General features: G+C 38.2%; 1 protein-coding gene across 1 annotated transcript in view; it reads left to right on the top strand.

Moving 5' to 3' along the window:
- Positions 1-19,264, top strand: part of MOXD1 (monooxygenase DBH like 1) — a 53,228-nt gene that overhangs the window by 4,490 nt on the left and 29,474 nt on the right. The window contains exons 2-4 of the mRNA XM_080583819.1: positions 7,342-7,488; positions 8,967-9,134; positions 9,255-9,338. Coding sequence (XP_080439945.1) covers positions 7,342-7,488; positions 8,967-9,134; positions 9,255-9,338 — 399 coding nt within the window. The remainder of the gene's footprint in view (positions 1-7,341; positions 7,489-8,966; positions 9,135-9,254; positions 9,339-19,264) is intronic.

Consider the following 19,264-nt stretch of genomic DNA (forward strand, 5'->3'; position numbering starts at 1 on the left):
AGCCCTCTTGGCTTCAATGTGGGGCATAAAGAGACGCTACAGCGTACATCTCCACCGGCTGGGTGCTTTGTATTTCCCTTTCAGAGGTACAATAGTTAGGACAAGGAAGCAACAATTGGTGAACAGAAGATGAGAATAATTCTGGAGCTCTTGTGTTTTGCAGGCCTCAGGGGTCTGGTTTGCAAGCTGTTTTTTGTTTGTTTGTTTGTTTCCAAAATACCTGGTGTGTTGCTTGCAGATTGGATTTTGGCAACACCAAGGAAATTAAATGTTCTTACAGCTCCACAAAAATAAGTACCTCTTACAGTCAGAGCTTCACACCTGGAGCAATATGGAAAAGTAGCTACCATGAGTGATGCAAAGGCTTAAAATTACGGGATAATGGTTTCATTTTCCATGTAAGCAAGTATCTTAGAAATAGGAGAGGGACGAGGGGAGATTTTTGAAGGCACATATAGAAATGTTGGGAACAAGTCTCATTAATATTTGTGCTTCAAAATCCCTGCAGTGCTTTGAAAACTTCCTCATAATTGAAGTAATTAAAGTTATTAAAACAAGAAAACTTGCGCTGTTTAAATGGGCTCCTGTATAAGGAAAGTTTCTTGTGATAAAGTACAGTTGTGAGATTAGATCATGCAGTATCTCCTAGTTACGTTTTTCTTTCCCCTAAAACACATTGTGACATGTTTTGTCTAGTCTGTTTGTGTTAGGACAGCCTTTAATCTAGCTTCATAGCTTCTGATATAGCTGGAGTATAACTTCTAAAATCAACATTTATTCTTGATGTAAAGGCTCCTTGGGACTGCTGCAGTCGAATGCTCCACGCTGATAAGCGATGCTATATTTCAACTTAAAACTGCTGATGCTTCATACACCTGTGTGTGGCAGCTAGAGAGCCCATCACGATTCAGTGCTTTTCATTTGTGTGTGTGGAAAGTGAAGTTTTTTTATCTTCCATGAGTGCCACAGAAACCAAGGGATGTCAGGTTGTTGGCTACTGGAAGGCAGCCCTGGGCAGCATCAGTCGAGGTACGAGAGATACACTGAAGTGTATTCAAATGACTTATGGCTTAAATGAGCAAAGACACGTCTCTCAGTAAATAATTATTTCATGTGTAAAAACTGTCTTTTTTTTTTTTCAAAGACAATATCTGTACGTGTACACACAAGTTCATGCATTATCTGTGTACGTAAATGCACAAGTGGAAAATGTGTGTCTGTGTGTGTGTGCATTTAAAAAACAGACCCCCCCCCCCCCCAATGTTATTTGTTACAGATAAAAATGTTCCGTCCTTGTTACAGTTAGAAGTATACCTGAAGTAAACAAGCCACATTGACTCCAGTGTATCTCAGGCAGTGTAACTGGAACCGTACCAGGAGGAGATGCAGCTTGTCAGAGCTGTCCGTGTGACTAAGATCTGGGCTTCTCAGGAAGGAATGAATCATCTCATGCTAATCTGGTGTGTAGGTAAAAAAAAAAAAAAAAACACCCAGCAAATCAGTCCATTAGCTCTGAGCAGTCTGCTTACAGGGCAGCAGCTGAACTTACTGATCCCACTGACTTCAGGAACTTCTTGCAGCTGTTTGATCGCTGCCGCTGTACCTTTTCCTGTGGATATTTTTCCATTTGCAGGCCAATCCCAAGATTGGATCAGTCTAGTGGAATGCTCTCAAGGTGTTCCTACATGAAGCAGTGATGCTTTCATACTCCTACTACTTCATGTTAGTTTTCTGTGGGTGGGCTTTGCTTTTCACTGACATAGGAGTATAGTAAGATCTTTGCATTAAACTCAAGCTGAAATTATTTGGGGTTGAAAAAAGTTAGTTTGCTTATTTGTAAACTCATGCTTTGTTTACTTCTCGCCAAATACAATGTACAAACAGCTTTTTTTTTTTTTTTTTTTTTTGGTGGTAATATCCAGTGTGTGCTGGAACCATGAGCAGCAGGATTCCATCTGAATTAAATGCAACAATAAAAAAGAGAAATGTTAACCACAGTTATTTTTTTGGAAACCCAGAAAGACATAGCTTGGTGCTGATTTCAGACAGAAGTTTTGGTCGCTTCTTTTGCATACTGTGGCAATTTATCCACCCTATTTATACTAGGATAGATCTTCTCCTGTGCCAACTTTCATGTTGGTTGCAGCTTCCCAATTTCTTTGCCAGGCTTGTCTTCAGCCCCGGTCTCAGACATCAGATGGTTAGTCTGGGGATATTCAAAACTGCACAAGCTGCCTGCAGACCACAGGTTAGGACTAGTTGTGACAAAGCTTGATTTTTACCTCATTTCCCATTCCTAGCTTGTCCCTTGACTTGCTTGCAACTCTTCCATTGCTGCTGGAATGGCAGGGAGCTCCTGTCTGGAGGAGGGCAGCACGCATAAATCAGAGCTGCTCCTGAGCCAAGCCTGCAAGGCGATTGCTGGATGGGGCCACAGTTTGGAAACTGTCTGCTGCTCCTTTAGGTTGAAAGGTGCTGTATATAATTTAGCATGGGAAATGGATACCATAAACAAAACGAGCTTGTACATTGTAAAGATCTGGGGAGGGAGTCCTATAAACACCTGTTCAAGTATGCGATGACAGCTGGTAGTGCTTTTCGGGTCAGGCTTCTTGGTGCAGCTGTGCTTACATTTTCTGAGGATAAAAAAGCCCATTTGCATCTTTTTTTTTTTTTTTTTTAACAACCTTAAGAAATTATTCTCCCCATCTTTGTAGCACAACAATCAGAAACTGTTTATGCCACACAACATTTTTTTTTTTTTGAGAAAGAGGGAGGCTAATAGGATCCGAAAAACTGTGCAACATGATGGGCCTCACTTCTGGAAAAGAACATACAAGAACTTGTACAATCAAGAAGATTTTTCATTTGCCGTATGTTGTTCCAACTTCTAGGTAGCGTAAGGAACAAGATACCTAACTATTTGATCGCACAGCATAGCCCCCAGTTTAAAATGCCAGCTTGTGCAATATAATCAATAGGAGTGCAGAAACTTTCAATGTTTCAAAAGTAAACAGTTTATCTAAGTATATTTTAAAATAATAGCAACATCTTTGTTATTTCATGGCATGACAAATAATGCTTCCCAATCTTTGTTTAAAACACTTATTGTTTAAATAATCAGAATAAGATGTTCATACCAGAAAAATAGTCATTACAGCTTTACCTTCTTTCTGTAACTCCTATGCTTCTGTAAAATTGATGTAAAACTTAGAAGCTTTATCTTTATTTAACATATATATTCTGTGTGTGCATAAGAAACCAAAGAATCTGGATTCAAGGGCTGAATCAGTAAATAAAGCCGTATTTACAGGTTTTTGCTGAGTGTTTCAGAAATTCAGTATTAAGAACCTGATAATTTTTACTGATCTGTGCTGGAACTCCATTAAATTCAGAATTATTTGTATCAGTATAATCTTGCCCACAAAACATACAGGTTTTCTGACTGTATGGCATGTCAAAACCAAATCTTTGTAAAAGATGTAGCCTTGTTAGAGCCTTTTCCTATTTGGTAGGAAGAATAAGCTGTTCTGAAATGAGGCAGGTTTCAGACCATCTGTGATGGATATTGAAGCACTGCGATTCTGTTGATGAACATGGCCCACTCCTTTCTCAACAGAATTAAATGTGTGAAACTTGGAAATTTAGGTGAGTTCTGTGTTATGGCAGGCTATCTCTGAGAGCATTTGGGACCATATTTAGATACCTTCTGTTCAGCTGAAGCCCAGATGCCTGATGTCTGGCTTCTGGTGCGTTCATCCTCTGTGCTGTCCTTTGGCCTTGTAAGTCACGTTTACGGGCCTTCAAAGGAACCAAGCTTTCTCCCCGAGCAGACACAAGGATTTAAGTGGAGTATAGGCTGTCCAAATGTGGTAACATGGTGTTACACCATAGTCCACAGGACTTTTATTTGTTATCATTTTTCCTTTCTGAAATGAAGCATCTCCAGATGCACGTCTTTATGCCTTTAATGTTTGTGATGCCACTTACCCAAATTGCAAAGGGCTTACCTGTGTTGCAAGAAAGTTACCGACATTATGTATGTTCCGTGATAATGCATGAGTGTATTGGTTTAAAAAGTAATAGGCTTTACACAGGCTTTGCTTAGCAAGTATGAGGATAGATGACTGAAACTTCCAGACACTTTTTCTTACTTTTCCAACATACTGTTGAAAAGGACGTGGCATCGCAACTTGTCAGTGTGTTTTCTTTTTTGATAACCTCCTTTTGTTCATTAAGGCTGGTACGCAAACATGCGTGTATGTGTGTCTTAAAGTCTTTTAAGCTCTGATGAATAAATTGAGCAAAACATGCATAGTTTGACTTAATCTGTTCTGTGAACAGAAAGAGATCAGAATGTTTTGGCAACGTGGCCTTATTTTGTTTTCAAAGTGGCAGACAAACTGTTTTCATGTCAGGGATTGAGCAATCAAATTCTGAGCTGTTCTGAAATTTTCTTGTTACATTATTTGATTTTAGTTTTGTGATGAACATCTGGATGATTTTCAACAAAAGAAATAAAAATAGTAATAGAGGCAGTATATAACTCATAAATAGCTCCTGGCATATGTATTCATGCCTGATTTTCCTAGTGCTGCCCAATTGTACTCAGTGGAGTTATAGGACTTGGGCGATACAGGAACATCCCTGTCTTTCCGTGAGCTGCATGAATTTGCTTCCCAGGTATTCTCAGGACCCTGGTATTCAACGGATGTTTCAAGGTGGTGTGTATCAGGCAGAGGAAGTAAGTAGAGCCAGCGAATTCATTAATTCACAGAAATTTTCACGTGGGAAAGATTAACGTTAGTCAGTCAGATTAAAATCTACCCGCAGAGTACTTTCCGGGGAGCGACAGAGCAAGGTGCCGCGCAGAGGCAATGCGGGGTCGGCAGCGAGCACCCGTGTAGGCAGCGGGATCACCTTCCCCAGAGCACTCACCTGCAGGCACAAAGGGAGCCCCTTGCAGCGAGCCAGAGCTGGGACCCATCTTTGACTGTCATCCAGGAGAATGAAATCATTTCACTGACAATTGCATTATCAAGGCACATCTGAGCCAATATCTTAATTACACAGCTTCTTCCAGTTATTCTTGCACTCTCCCTGCAGGCTTATAGAAGTCAGGGCTATATAACATGCTTTTGTTGTTGTTTTTTGGTTACAGAGATGTCCTTTGGAGTTTTTAAGAAATGGTGAAGATCACCAGAAAAATATTTGAGTGTACACACCTAACTTGGCTTTATATTTCTGAACTTTCCTTCCCAGATGTTTCATGCAAAAACTTTCAACCTACTCCCATGTGGAAAAGCTATTCTTGGATTTCTGTTCCTCAGTAATTTGATCTCTGGATGCTTATTCTAATACAAGGATGCCTTCTTCCAGTTTAATCTAACAGAAAAGATATCACACTTAGGTAAAAGCCAATGTTCACAAGGACACACTTCTAGTCCAGATAAGCCCTTACTATTTCTAGGATAAAAGCAGAGGTTCTATAGAAATGTGTTTTCAGAACAGGGATGGTATTCTGTGTAGATATACACTGTCTCTGTCCAAGCTCTGATGTAGGGGTGAAATGGAGCATTTTGTTCATATAAAATACCCACCTTCAAGTACCATCCTAGCACAGGCCCATTATTTCCATCTGGAAAAGCAAATTGGTCATTCTTTCTCTAAACAAATATAACTCATCACTTCCTTTTGTTTCTTCAGCTCCCAGACCTCTCTTTTGCTCTTTCTGATGACAGTTTTTCAAAGTGTGTATTCTTTCATATAAGTATTCATTCACTTCTAGTCACAAAAAAGTGCTGACAGGAAAAGGATGACTCTTTTCAGTACCTTTCAATTTTATTATTATTTTTTTTTAATTTAGATTTTGTTTGGGGTGAAAAAATCCAAAATGTTTCAATAGTTACAGGAAGACAGAACTAAATCTCAAAGTTTTCATACTGGTAAAAATGGTCTGCTTTTTACCCTTTTCTTCCTTGAAACCGCATCATGAGATAATTTTATTAAATTTTTCATCTAAATTAAAATATCTTAATGAAATGTTTGGGCATGCAGCTATTTGTACATCAATAACAGGCAGACCGGCTTGTGAGCTGTGACTGGTGTGCACGTGGTCTCTTGTACACACAAAGATTTCTCGGGTGCGGTTAAGCTGAAGATTATGGCTCCCAACTGATCCTTTAGTGAATTAAAACCGTCAGCCACTTTTACCAGTACTTGGACATAACATTTTACATTTTTTCAGCTTTGTTCCCTTCTCTTTAGCAAAGGGATGTAAAAGCTAGAAATCCCTCTAAAAGTAAATGGAGGTCCAAATAGCTTTAGAGTTAAATGCCTTCAAGGAGCAGCAGGTGTTGTGTTATTTTGCTAAGGATGCTGCATGGTTAATGGCATCTGCCAGTAACATGTTAAAAAAAAAAATCTGACAAAATTGCCTGCCATCAGGTGGTGTATTATGGAAAAAAAGAGGTGTTTTGTAACCAAGGCTAGAGGCTATTCTCTAGGACTGGGTGCCCAGAGCAGTTCCCGCAAACCACCCAGCCCTGCCCCAACCTGAGCAGAAACTGCCTAAAACTCACGGGCGGGCAAGCAGAGCATGCACCTTGGAGGCAGTGGCAGGAGGAGGCTGGAGGAGAGGGAGGAGGAGGCCGGAGGGGCACTGCACGGCCACCGCAGCTGCGCGGGGCAGCAGGAATTTGGGGTGAGGAGGTTAATGACCCAACATTGCTGCTCGGCTCCTCCATTGTACCGTGCTTCTGCTGAGCCGGGGATCGTCTTTCTTAACCTTTCCTCTAAGAAAAACCACCCAACCCCAAACCAACAAATAAACTCCAAAACCCTCCAGGCACCTTTTGTGTGCACTAAGCACTGTTCATCCTGGTTAAACTGCAGGATTCCTGGTTCCAATCGATTTTAATCCGAGAGGTTTGCTTTTTGTGGGGAAGGAAAAACAAAGACAAAGTCGTGAAAAGAGGGAACAGTGATTTTGTTGATTGGAGTATTAAGTGAATTTGTTTCCCTCTGTAATTTCCCCAAAGTTCACAGCACCCCAGTTATGATAATTTACGTTTATTGGTTGAGTACAGCCTTTATTTCCGTAGTCATGTACAGGCAGTGTATTGTTAAAGTTGTTCAACACATTTTTTAAGCTGCTTACCAAGGAGACTTGCTTTCTTGAAGATTTTTAATCCAAAAAAATGTTTAGCGTCGCTCAAACTGTCATCCCTCAATACTTTATATAAAAACAATGTTTAAGTGGGTTTAGCATTTGACAAAAAAGTTATGTTTTTTTTACTTAATATTACCTTTTAACAATGATCTACCTTTTATTTTAAACAGGATTATTTTACAGATGAAAACAGAGTACTGAAAAAAGACCCACAACAGGATTACCATCTGGAATATGCCATGGAAAACAGTACACACACAATATTGGCTTTTAGCAGAGAACTGCACACTTGTGATACAAATGATAAGAGTATAACGGTAAGATGCTCTGCCTATAGAAACAGAGATGAAATAAGTAACTCAGGCCAAAAGTATATGGTATTATGAAACTGGTTATTAAAATCTCATTTTAGTAAAAGAAAAGAATTAGAGAAGTTCACTTAGCAAATGAATTCAGCTCCCAAAGCACTTTCCAAAACATTTATTCAGTCAAATTAACCAGGTAAAATACTTGTGCTAGTTTTATTAAACTCTTATATTTTAACTTCAGCTTTCTTTGTTCCTTCACTTCAATGCATGATATTCTCTAATTTGTAACACACCACGTGAATATAAGATTCAAAGAGGTGTCTCTGTGCTCCCAGCTCCTGTGTCCCATAGTTGTAATCATTCAAGAAATGTCAACTTGAGAAACACTTTTAGATCTTACACTAACTTGTAATTCATCTTAAATCTAGACTTTTGAGCATATGTAGCTAAAATATTTATTTTTTGGTTTAATTCTATATTAAAAATAAAGAAATTGAAGAATTTTATGATGCAGCTTTTTCCATGGTAAATACTTCCCATGGGAAATTCTTTTGTTGCCCTAGCGACCACTGTACTTCCTAAGCATCATTTTAAATTATATGAAGTTGATGATTTTCATATTGGAAATGACAGATAGGTTAGAGAGATTTACAGGACTTTCCATGCTTTGGCTTGTTTACTACTACTCATTTTGGAAGCATCACAGTAGCAGTTTAACACTATTGTCATTATCTATGTTTTCGCAATGTATGCAATAATAACAACATGAGGAGCTGAAAGATACACGAAGGAATTCCACAGCTGTATAAACCGCCAGATTTCCAGGCAGTCGATGGATCTGTGGTTTTTGCACCTGCTCCAAATTGTCTCAGTATAATTTAACATTCTTGGACACTTTATTTTATTTATTTATTTATTACAGTATTTTGTCTCAGGGGTGATTATTGCAATCTGAGGATGGTGTACTGAGAATTGGTCTGCACTGTAGCAGTAGCCTGATTTTTAAGATATAAATCCGTTCTGTAATTGAATGTCTATCTTCTCTAGAATATAGGGACAGCAGCTCACAAAAGGTGTTCAGATCTTTGCATAGTTGAACCTGGAAGCTGTTTTGAAGCTGTTCTGAGTGCTGGTCAAATGAGTGCCATCTCTAGGAAAAAATGTTCTATGTACTTAGTTGGTTATGTCTTTATGAGTCTGTTCTGCCATTTGCAGTTATGACTTAAATTTGCTGCATTAGTGCAGCAAGCTATCAGAGAAAGATACAACTTCTGTAGATCCACATGAAGCCTGCAAATAGAAAACGTGATTCATTTTAAAGAAAACTCTGCGTCAGTAGATGATTTTGCCTCTGGTATGCATTATCATTGTTCAAGTACAGCGATGTCTACATCACACCTATATTAGGAATTAAATGAACTATGTGAAGAAGATATTGTTCCTGTTCCTTATGGGTTTTGTTTGTTTGGTTTGTTTTGTTTTTCCAGGAGAGCACAGTGCGGGTAATATGGGCCTACCACCACAAAGACATGGGAGAAGCAGGTCAAAATTACCATGGGTCTAATCGTGGTACAAAGAGTCTACGTTTACTGAACCCAGAGAAAGCAGATGTCTCATCTGCCTCTTTGCCATACTTTGACTTGACAAACAAAGACGTAAGTTACTCTGGGTTTTGGATTTATGTGCAGTTAGGGTTAAGGTTAAGCCCAATATTTAGGCTTACACAACAGGGTAGTATGACTTTTATAATATCGTTGCCCTTTTCATTAAGACAGGTGCCTATACCAGACAAGGATACAACATATTGGTGCCAAATGTTTAAGATTCCTGTACAACATGAAAAGCACCATGTGACAAAGGTGAGTGATTCAGACTGTGTGAAGTCCAGGTTATGTTTTCTGTTTTTGTGTTTAGAGTTCAGGTGAGGATGATGACTCTTCAAATCAATTACTGCACTTTCAAAATTTGTTTAGCTCCGTGGTAGAGTAAAACCAAGACCTCTTGTACGTTTTCACAAACACAGGTAAAAAGTACGTATTTGTGTGCTCAGCACCTGGCCCTGGTATTTCTGTAACAATTAGCATGCAGAGTGATAGAGACCCTTTCTTTGTCTTCTCCCATGTCCTCTCTCCCCTAAGAAAATAAGGTTGAAAGTTACTGCTGTTCATAAATATTTTTGGCAAAGATTAAGTAAAAATGTCTGAAAGCATGTTCCGTCAAGCTTCAACTTTTATATAAGAATGTCAGGGATTTCTTTTAAAGGAGAGTAATTTTAGATTAAAAATAATTAATTGGAGAATTTTGTTAAAATGACTGGCATCATGTGAGAACAGAATTCGTTACCTTTCGCTGTGTAAAAGTCAAATATTACAAAAAAATAGATGGATGTTGTAGTTTATTCAAAAATTAATGAAAATGTGTAAACACCTACAAGAAGATCAGTGTGATCCAAAGTGATTTCAAAACCTACATGCATAAACATGATTTTGTATCATACATTTTCTAGCTTTTCTTTCAGTTTGGAACTGAAAGCTTCAGAGTACCGAGAGAAAGATGGTTCTCACATTCCTCCCCAGGAGCAATATACTGAAGACCTCATAAAGGAACAACCTCTTATTATTGTTCAAGACTACTTAAGATAGCATAGTGATATAGCTAATTAAAACAAATATACAAGCCTTAAGGTGCTTTTTCTATTCATTTGTCATTAACTGAATGCTGTATAGACAGTAACCTTAAGGTTGTTTCATATAAATCAAAAAACATCAAAAGAACACAGCAAAGGGTTATTTTAGACTTGCATGGGAAAAATGAAGAAGATAAGATAAAGCAATCTCAGAGGTGGATAATACAACTAGTACTTCTTGACCTGAGTGGAACTAATTGTATGAATGTGGCTGCTGAATCATGGCCCTCATTTTTATGTTTCTTTGAACCCGTTACTGCATGTAAGTATTAAATTTTATTTTGTTGTTGTTTGGTTGTTTTTTTGGTTATTGTCAGTCATGCTACTGTAATGAATTCAGTAAGACTGAAATTCTGTTTTAACTCAGAGAACCTGACGTGATCTCTAATGTATGTCTGAGAAGTATGTATATTCTGAAATATCGTGAGTTTCTTCATTTTATCAAAATGAAGAATTGGAAGGTCAAAATTTCTGCCCTCAGGTACTTGATCATTAAACACATTTGAAATCTGTGACAGGTGGTTTCAGAGATCTATATGGAAAACAGAATTTGCTTGTAATATGGTATATAAGTCAGGACTCCTAGTTTTCTGTTTTCAAGTGAGAGACCTTTGAAATGGCAGTATCAAGGTCATGCTTTTCATATGTAATTTGGTGGAAATTGTATATGTATGCCGTTCTGCTAAGAACTGCAGAATTATCTCTGGAATTATTTATTATTTATATTTACTGAATTTATTTTTTAAATGTTTTGGCTGACCACACATACAGGTACGCTTTTCTAAAAAGCTGCAATTGGTTGAAGCTAAAACATTGTTTTAGTTCAGACATACATTGATTATTTTTTCAGAAGAGTTTTATATTCTTTATTTTTACTACGATTTGTAATGCATATTATAATTTTAGGAATTACATTTTGAAATCAGCAATTTATTTGCCTGTTATAAACTTTAAAAAAGTAGATAAGAATCCCCAGGGATTTTCCAGCTTCAGAAAAGCAAACAGATATCATACTGCTGCTTAAAAATGGTTAGAGAGAGAAAAATGATTACAGAAAAGAGAAGAATGAATGTAGAAAGACTTCCTTAGCATATCTTTTCATGGGCATAATTTATATTTTCATATGTGTGACTTTTGTAGATGACACTTAGCGGGTTGTTATGGAATTGTGTCTATACATTCTTACAGACTGTTTAAACATTTCCTAAAGCCTTCTGACACACAAAAGATTGGGCTTATGGGTACTCAGAAGGATGGATATTAACTATGCAAACAAAGGCTGAATTTCACAAAGGGAAGGACAGATGAATTATATGACCTGATCGAAGTGTTAGTTAAATACCTGTGTAGATGTTGATTCTTTATTCCCAGTGTAGCATCGCTTTCATACAAATCTACACATCTTATTTTTATAGACAGAAAAAAAAAAAGTTTAAATAGTGAAAATTGATCTCTGGTATAATTCAGTCTACATAAGTCATGTACAAGTGAGCCAGTTTTATCCATTTCTGTGCTACTTTGTGGTTTTGTGGAACATTTCAGTGCAGTCGGACAGCATGTGCCAGCAGCAGCATCGAATTGTGCTGTCAACTGCTGTTCTGGAGTGTCAAATAGGTGCAACAACCACAAAAGGATTTTTTTTTCATATTGTTTAGCTGTTCTCCATCGTTTCTTTTGTCTTGCAAATTGCTCTGTTCGTTTCATAATAATGTATTTTTTAAAAAGTCACTTTCCTCAGGAAAGCACAATATTTAAGTGAAGGAAAATGTCTGAGAAAAATTTAGACCTAGTAGTAGAGGTAGAGCCTGTGACTTCCAGCTAAGAGGCCTTTTTTTTTTTTTTTTTTAACTTCCATTGACCACATGTTGTTTTTAAAAAGAGTAGCTATATCCTACAGAACGTCTTCAAAGCATTTACAAATATATTCCGTAACTACACATTAGTGGTACAACAGCTGGGCAGAGTGATGACGCTTGGTCTTAGGGCACATCCAAACTAAACCATTACCATAACAGCATTAGAGTAGTGTTTAGATGAAGAGCATGCTTTTGAAGTGAATCTTCAAGTTATTCTTCCTCACTTTGGCAATGATACCTTCATGATGCAGTTGCAGAGCTCGTGAACTGAATCCCTTTGGGTGAAACTCAACAAGAAGATGTGTGCCAGAAGCACAATGAAAGTACCCCAGGCAGAAACAGATGTACCTGTACATGTAGAAAACTTCTAAAGCTGGATAGTGTGGATGTCAGGATCACAACATTTTCCTCTACTGTCCTTTTCTTCCTTTGTGCTTTTGGAGTAGATGTTCTTCTTTTGGAAATAAAATTGAGAAAGAGAAAGAGAAAGGGAAAGGGAAAGAGATAAAAATAAAAATAAAAATAAAAATAAAAGAAAAAATAAAAGAAAAAAGGGAAAGGGAAGGAAAGGGAAGGAAAGGGAAGGAAAGGGAAGGAAAGGGAAGGGAAGGAAAGGAAAGGAAAGGAAAGGAAAGGAAAAAGTCACGTCACTGAGTGACTCTCTGGGAAATGAGAAGCTATTTTGCACATGTGCCAATATACAGCCTTTGCCCTCTGGGGAGCCAAGGCAAAGTCCTCCACCTGGAGGAGCAAGCTGCTGATTTCAAGTGAATCAGAGGGCCTGTTTGGGTAATGACTGGAAGCACTGTGTTTTTCTGTTAGCACAAGATAAAGAAATGACTAGCATAAGATTTCAAAATCAGTGGAAAGTAAATCATGTAAGATCTTATGTCTTTTCTTTCTCTTTACATAATCTTCATGCGACTTTCCAAGAACCTCAGGTAATGAGAAACAGCATACTTTCATTGACTGTTCTTGATCAAGCTGCACTACATGACATGTAAATTGTGCAAGAGATAAGATTATAATCTTAGTTCATCTCATAGGTAGAATGAGGACATGGATAAGTAACTTCTTCTTGTGTTGCATGGAGAACAATGTGCTGCGATGGAGAACAGAGCCTCAGTGCGATAACAGGGCACTCAGCCAGGGTTAGGACTTCTCTTTTTAATCTTTCTTCGTTTCATATCTCTGAAACTTCTTCCCTAGGGAAAAGAGTGTGTCTTCCTACATGTCTCTACAATACCTTCTGTTACAAGATCTTCTCTGATGCCTCCAGGAACTCCTGGAGAAATAACTCACAAAGCTAGTTCTAATAACCTTATGCCTGCTAAGAAATAAAGCAAAATAAGATGATCTCTCAATAGCTGGACGTAATAGTGATAAGGGTTATTCAGACTGCAAACAATGCCAGGCACCAGGCTGTTTTTGTGGCTCTGGTGGAGTCATTACTCCTTAACTTCAAGCAGCCTACCTGGAGGAGGGGTGGCTGCTTGAAAAATTCTTAAACTTCCAAAGGTTTTCCCTCTCCTGTGTTTTTGCTTGCTTGCTTCCTTACTTTTGTTAGCAGAACCAGTTATCAGGGTAATAGATCAATTTTGAAAATAACATCTCACAGAAGAGGTGAAAGGGAATGCTTGGAGGTGGTGGCCAGCAACTGTCTTCCTTCGCAGCAGCTGCTTGCAGGATGGCTCCAAAGTGGTCCTGGAGCGCAGACCCTGGCAGCTCTTCACATGGCAGAGCGCACATCGCTGCCTGTTTGCAAAATCCCCCTGCAGCTACATGTGCACTGGCCTGTTTTGCTGCTTTGAGCTCCAGGCTGTGGTATGCGCTTCAGGCTTACTACCCTACAGGGATTTTGTTTTTCTCACAGACGGAAGTGAGCTGTGAGCTTTCTCAGAAGTAGCTTTCTTAGAAAAAAAAAGGCATTCTGTTTATTAGCCCAGACTTTTTGGAGATGGGCTAAAGGTTAGTTCTTGCTAGGATTTCTGCCATGCTCTGTAAACAACATTATTTTGCCTGGTCCTGAATGTGTCTCTTAATCTCATCGCTAAAGCCAGTTTTCTGGTTTCAATGACTGCACCTGGAGAAGGACCTCTGCTTCAGGAGGACTCATCTGAGGGAGGGAGGGATCCTTGGGTGAAACAGACAGACAGACAGGCATGCCCATGCACCAGCCTCTCCATGAAAAGGTTTCTGTCTCCATGCTCAAGCCGCACAGAGGGCAGCTCCTGTGGGTGCGGATAGCCCTTACAGACAGGCAGTCACTGCCATGCCAGGGCTGGGGAGGGAGAGGCACTTACTGAGAGGAGCACGCAGTGAAAAGGGCACTCTGTGCAGCACCCTCCGTCCTGTAAGCCGCCCATTTTAAAAGTCCCTTTATTATTTCCCTTCTAGTTTAAAAAAAGAAGAAAAAAAAAAGTTATTTAGTGGCAGCACACTTGGGCTTCTGAAATCCTTTAGTTTTTGTATGGTCGAGATGTATGATTTTCAGTGTACATGCATATGTATGCATTGACACGTCTATGATTGTTTTTTTTTCCTGCCAAAATGAATTATTTTTTGCTTACCGTGAGCTGGCATCATGTAGATATTTACCACCGTCATGAAAGTGAAAATTTGTTTCACATTCATGAGAAATATTTCTCAGTATTAAAGTAAATACAGCTCTTGCTGTATTTTTGAAGCTTGTTTTTACTGTTCTTTCTACTTGCGGTTCCAAAGAGACATCTTTGTTGTTATTGTCTTTAGCTTAGGTTTCAATATTCCATGTCTTCCATTTGTTTAATTTAATCTTAATGCTTAGTAATAAAACTGAATCTGCTAAAGATTCATTACTTTTCATATTTAGTAATATTCATTACTAACCTCATATCTCCCATGGGCACTGCTGTTTTTTTCCAGTGCAACTGAAGCAAGCTTAAAACACAGTTATTCCTCTACCGTGCCTAGATTTTCTACAAATCCTCTATATCCATGGTTTCCCACTACACCTGACAGATTGTTTAATGTGGTGTGTTAACATCTGAAAATGTACAGTACCTACTGGTGAAGGAATGGTGTGTATATACTACGTGCCAGATGCTTCATCATTGATTTGCGTGAAACTTTTCAGCTTCAGTGTGTAGCATGCCCATGCTAGTTTCAGCACTGTCCATTTTCCCACTTTATTTTCTTAACTTCTTTGAAATATACTGCATTTTCCTCTGGGAAAGTAGTTCTGTAAGCTTGAGTAGTTATAATCACATAGACAAAAATATGCCTGACATTGAATTTCAGTTTATTTAATAACAATAGAGCAGTTGGGTCATTTAGCTGTATGTACATGCCTTTTCTTTAAGCATTGCTCATTTTCATACGATTTTTAACTTTACAAATTTTTGAAACTGGCAGTATAGCTGGGTGAATACCAGCAGAAGGCTGCAATGCAGCTGTGCTCAGGAGTGCAAAATGCTTCAGATTCTGTAGGAGAACTTTTTAAATGGGAATCCCAATTTTAGAGGGTATTCAGAGCTGGAAAGGAGGAGAGTAGGTTCAATTTTGTAAGGCTTTAAACTTTTGGATGCTTGTGTAAAGCACCCCTTTCATGTGTGTTATTTGAACCTGCTTACAAGAATGGAATGAAGAGGTTAAGTATTGCTGAAACGGGGAACAAGCCCCATGTTGGGGATTAGGTACTGTGGTCAAAATTAAGTATCTCTTCAGTATACCTCATGCATACTGAATTAAGTTCAGGCAACACGTTAAAGACAGGAGATTTCCAAAAATGAAAGTGGGCTTTCTGTCATCTAACTTGACCAATCTACAGATCTGAGCTAGCTGCTTGAATGACCTTAGTAGTCAGTGGCAAAAATAGCCATTTATGTCATCCCAGAGTAAGTGTCTGAAATAGATGAGCTCAAACATCGCCTGTATGGCTTAGTCTCTCTCCTTTGACTGGAGAAAGAGAACCAGCCTGATAACCACCCTGTATTAGACATGTAGCTCTCTGATGGCTGAATCGGGGAAGGTGTGTCCCATCAAAATGGTCAGGCAACAGAAGAGGCTATAATAAGAACAAAAGTTGCAAAATAAAACTTTTTTTTTTTTTTTTTTAATTTGCCTGTAGGAAAAGAAATTATTTTTCTCAACCACAATTACTTATGTGTAATTTTTTGGCACTGAACTGAGGATGTGAATAGTGAAAACAGGCCAAGCATATCACCAGAAAAAAAAAAAAAAAAAAAGAATTATTTAGGCGTTAGCTGAGAATTGTTACATTGGGCATATTTTTATATAAGCACCAAACTTTGCCATGCTTATCTCCTTAGAAAAGAGAGCTTCTTTCAGTTAAATAAAGGCCTGTATTAGCGCACATCAGCAGCTGCTAGTTAATCTTCATGTTCAGTTTCAGAGCAATCTCTGATAAGGAAGTAGAAACTCCAAAAAAACTTGTTGCCAAGGGTAACTCTGCTTTTTGACAGTGGAATGCTTTAGTAATACCAAAGACCCCAGTGTGAAAATACAAAGGGACTCCAGTTTAAGAGACTGATTGATTGAAAGCCAGAAGGGCAGCGTGTAGCCTTCAGTACCTAAATGAGGGCACTGATTTTTAACTTGAGTGATACCAGACAGTAACTGCTTGTTGTTCTCTGGCTTGAACTTTTACGTTTTGCTAAATGTGATAACTTGAACAAATTGCATCATGCAGCCTGAAACAAGCGAATGTTCTCTATTTTCCTGTATGTCCCCCTGCAAAGCAATTTCAGCCTTGGTAAATTAGGTTGGCAACCAAATTATCATCTTGCACTGCAGAGCTTGCAAGCTCTCTGCCCTTTGATCTGGAGGGCTGTCTTCATTGCAAGCCTGAATTGGCCCATTAGGTTTTGCAGTGTTAAGGACTCATATATAACTGAACTGACTGGAAAATCAAATTTTCCCAAGCAGCTCTCTGAGGAAATGACAGAAATACTGTCTTTTTTTTTTTTTCTTTTTCATAATCTGCTGAATTATTTCACATGTGAAATTATTTCATGCATTATTTCATTCTGTGATCAAAGATGAAACTACTATGACCACAGATTTTCCTGTCACACCAAACTTAATTTTTCTTAGTGGAATGTATTCTTATTTTGTGGTAATCTTCTTTCATTTCACTTGTATATCTTTACAATAAGAATACTTTAGCTATGCTCCTATTGCTCTATTAATTATTCCATGTTTGGTATGCAAAAATAATCTACTTCAGTTCTGTCATCAGCAAACTTGAACATCTAGTTAATTTAATCCTGTTTCTTTGATTTTATTTATTTATTTATTTGTTTAAGACAACGTCCATCCATTATGGAATTGTATTCACTAGGCCAACACATAGTTGGAAAATACATATTTTATGTGACTTTCTGGTTAAATAAAAGTCAGAAGTTATGTAAGTTCTAGTTGCATATATGCACTTAACTTAAAATATGACTAAAGGTGAGCATGGGGAAGGGGAGGGTGCAGCTTTGGTGAAGCTCTTGGAGATTCAACTCCCATTTCTGAGATCTTCAGTAGAGGATTGCAACTGATTTACCCCATTATGTCATGTAAAATGTCTTTTTTCCTTCCTCATTCTTATCTTCAGTTTTAGAATAATGTGATTAGCTAGTGCACTGAGAAGATAAAATCTTGTCTAGAAGTCATCCGTAGTCAACCTAGATAGTTTTATTATACAGTTCTTATCATAGCAGGTAATATAGTTCAGAGAAGAATTGGGCCTCTGATGAGCAATTGTAAACCATCTTCTGAGCAAATAGCAGAACAGCAGGTTCATAGTTAGCAAAATCTGACTTGGTGGGGCTTACACAGTATGAAGTAAGCATCTGGATGGATCACAGAGCATATTTACCTCAGTCCTGTTAACTGCTTGGCATTGGTTCTTTCAATCAACTTTCTAATTCAGATGCGTCACGTAGTAACAGCATCTTAAGCTGTTACTTAAGCTTAAATTTGCTTAAATTTTCAGTAGGGCCACACTTAATTGCTCCAATCTAATTTTTAGGGAGAAGAAATGTCATCCCCGATCTAACTATAAGAAGTATTTTTCTTCAGTTCCCATCTCTCCCTCTCCAACCCCAGCATTAGCTACTGGTTCAGTCTTCAGAGAGTAATGTTATGATACCTTCTCCATTTCTGCCTCCTTTTGCAGTGGACGGTAGTTGCAGCTATGTCCAGAGCATAGATTCATTGACTCCCTTGGGGGGTAAAATAGAAAGAAAGAGCACTAATAACACTGGAAGAATAATTTAGTCAGAAATACCACTCCACCAAGTCCAGACATAGCATATAAGACATCAAATTCACACAGCTGATGACTGAACCACAGCTAGATGATGAACAGTTTCTCTTTGTGCCACAATTTAAGTGAAGTTTTACCTGTTATGAAAATAACTTACATCATGACTCTAATTAAAATTAAAAAAAAAAAAAAACAGTCAAACAAACACACAACCCTAACCTGAGAAAACATAAGTATCTAAATTATTAAATGTTGAAAGCCAGTCTTCTTTCTCTTTCCCCTCATTTCAGTGACCTTGCCTTTACTATCTCATAAGTTGCTTGGACTGGAACTGTGTCTTTCTGTTTTGTGAAGTTCGAATTGAGTATTGGTTTCTAGACAATTATAATATGTATAGAGAATTAAGAATAAGAATAGAGAAATAAGAAAATTATCATAAGAAATATAATTTTACTACAGTATTCTTAAGTGACTTCCAAAGAGCCATGTCATCTGAAAATGGCACTTGTTGTGTGGCTTTCCGGGAGCTGTTGATGGGTGTTGGAGCAAGCGTACCAGGATTGGCTCAGGGTGAGAAAATGTGGAAATCATGGTATTAACCTAGGCATAACCTAACATACACTACTCAGTGACATGTATTTTGTAAACCATCTCATGTATGCTAAACCTGTAAATAAATTTTTTAGAGGGAAGCTGTGCCAAGTCAACATTGCTAGCCTTGAGCATATTTTATCCCATGCTATCACTTCAGTGGATGTCAGGTGCCAGAGAGTCTGGGCTGGTGACTGCTGTAGACACTCAGTATCTGTAGACTTAAAGTCTTTCTCGTGCATGTTCCCCTTTGGTTCTCCTTTGCAAAAGTTAGCATTTCCTTCTCAGAAAACATGTTTGCTAACAGGAAGCCCATGTATTTGTAAAACACAAAGCAGACATGTTGGATATTTTCACGCAGTCTGTCTTTGGTAAAGCTTCTTGTTCCCTCCCAAG

The sequence above is a fragment of the Anser brachyrhynchus genome (genome assembly GCF_964034855.1).
Source record: "Anser brachyrhynchus genome assembly, chromosome: 3".
Lineage (NCBI taxonomy): Eukaryota > Metazoa > Chordata > Aves > Anseriformes > Anatidae > Anser > Anser brachyrhynchus.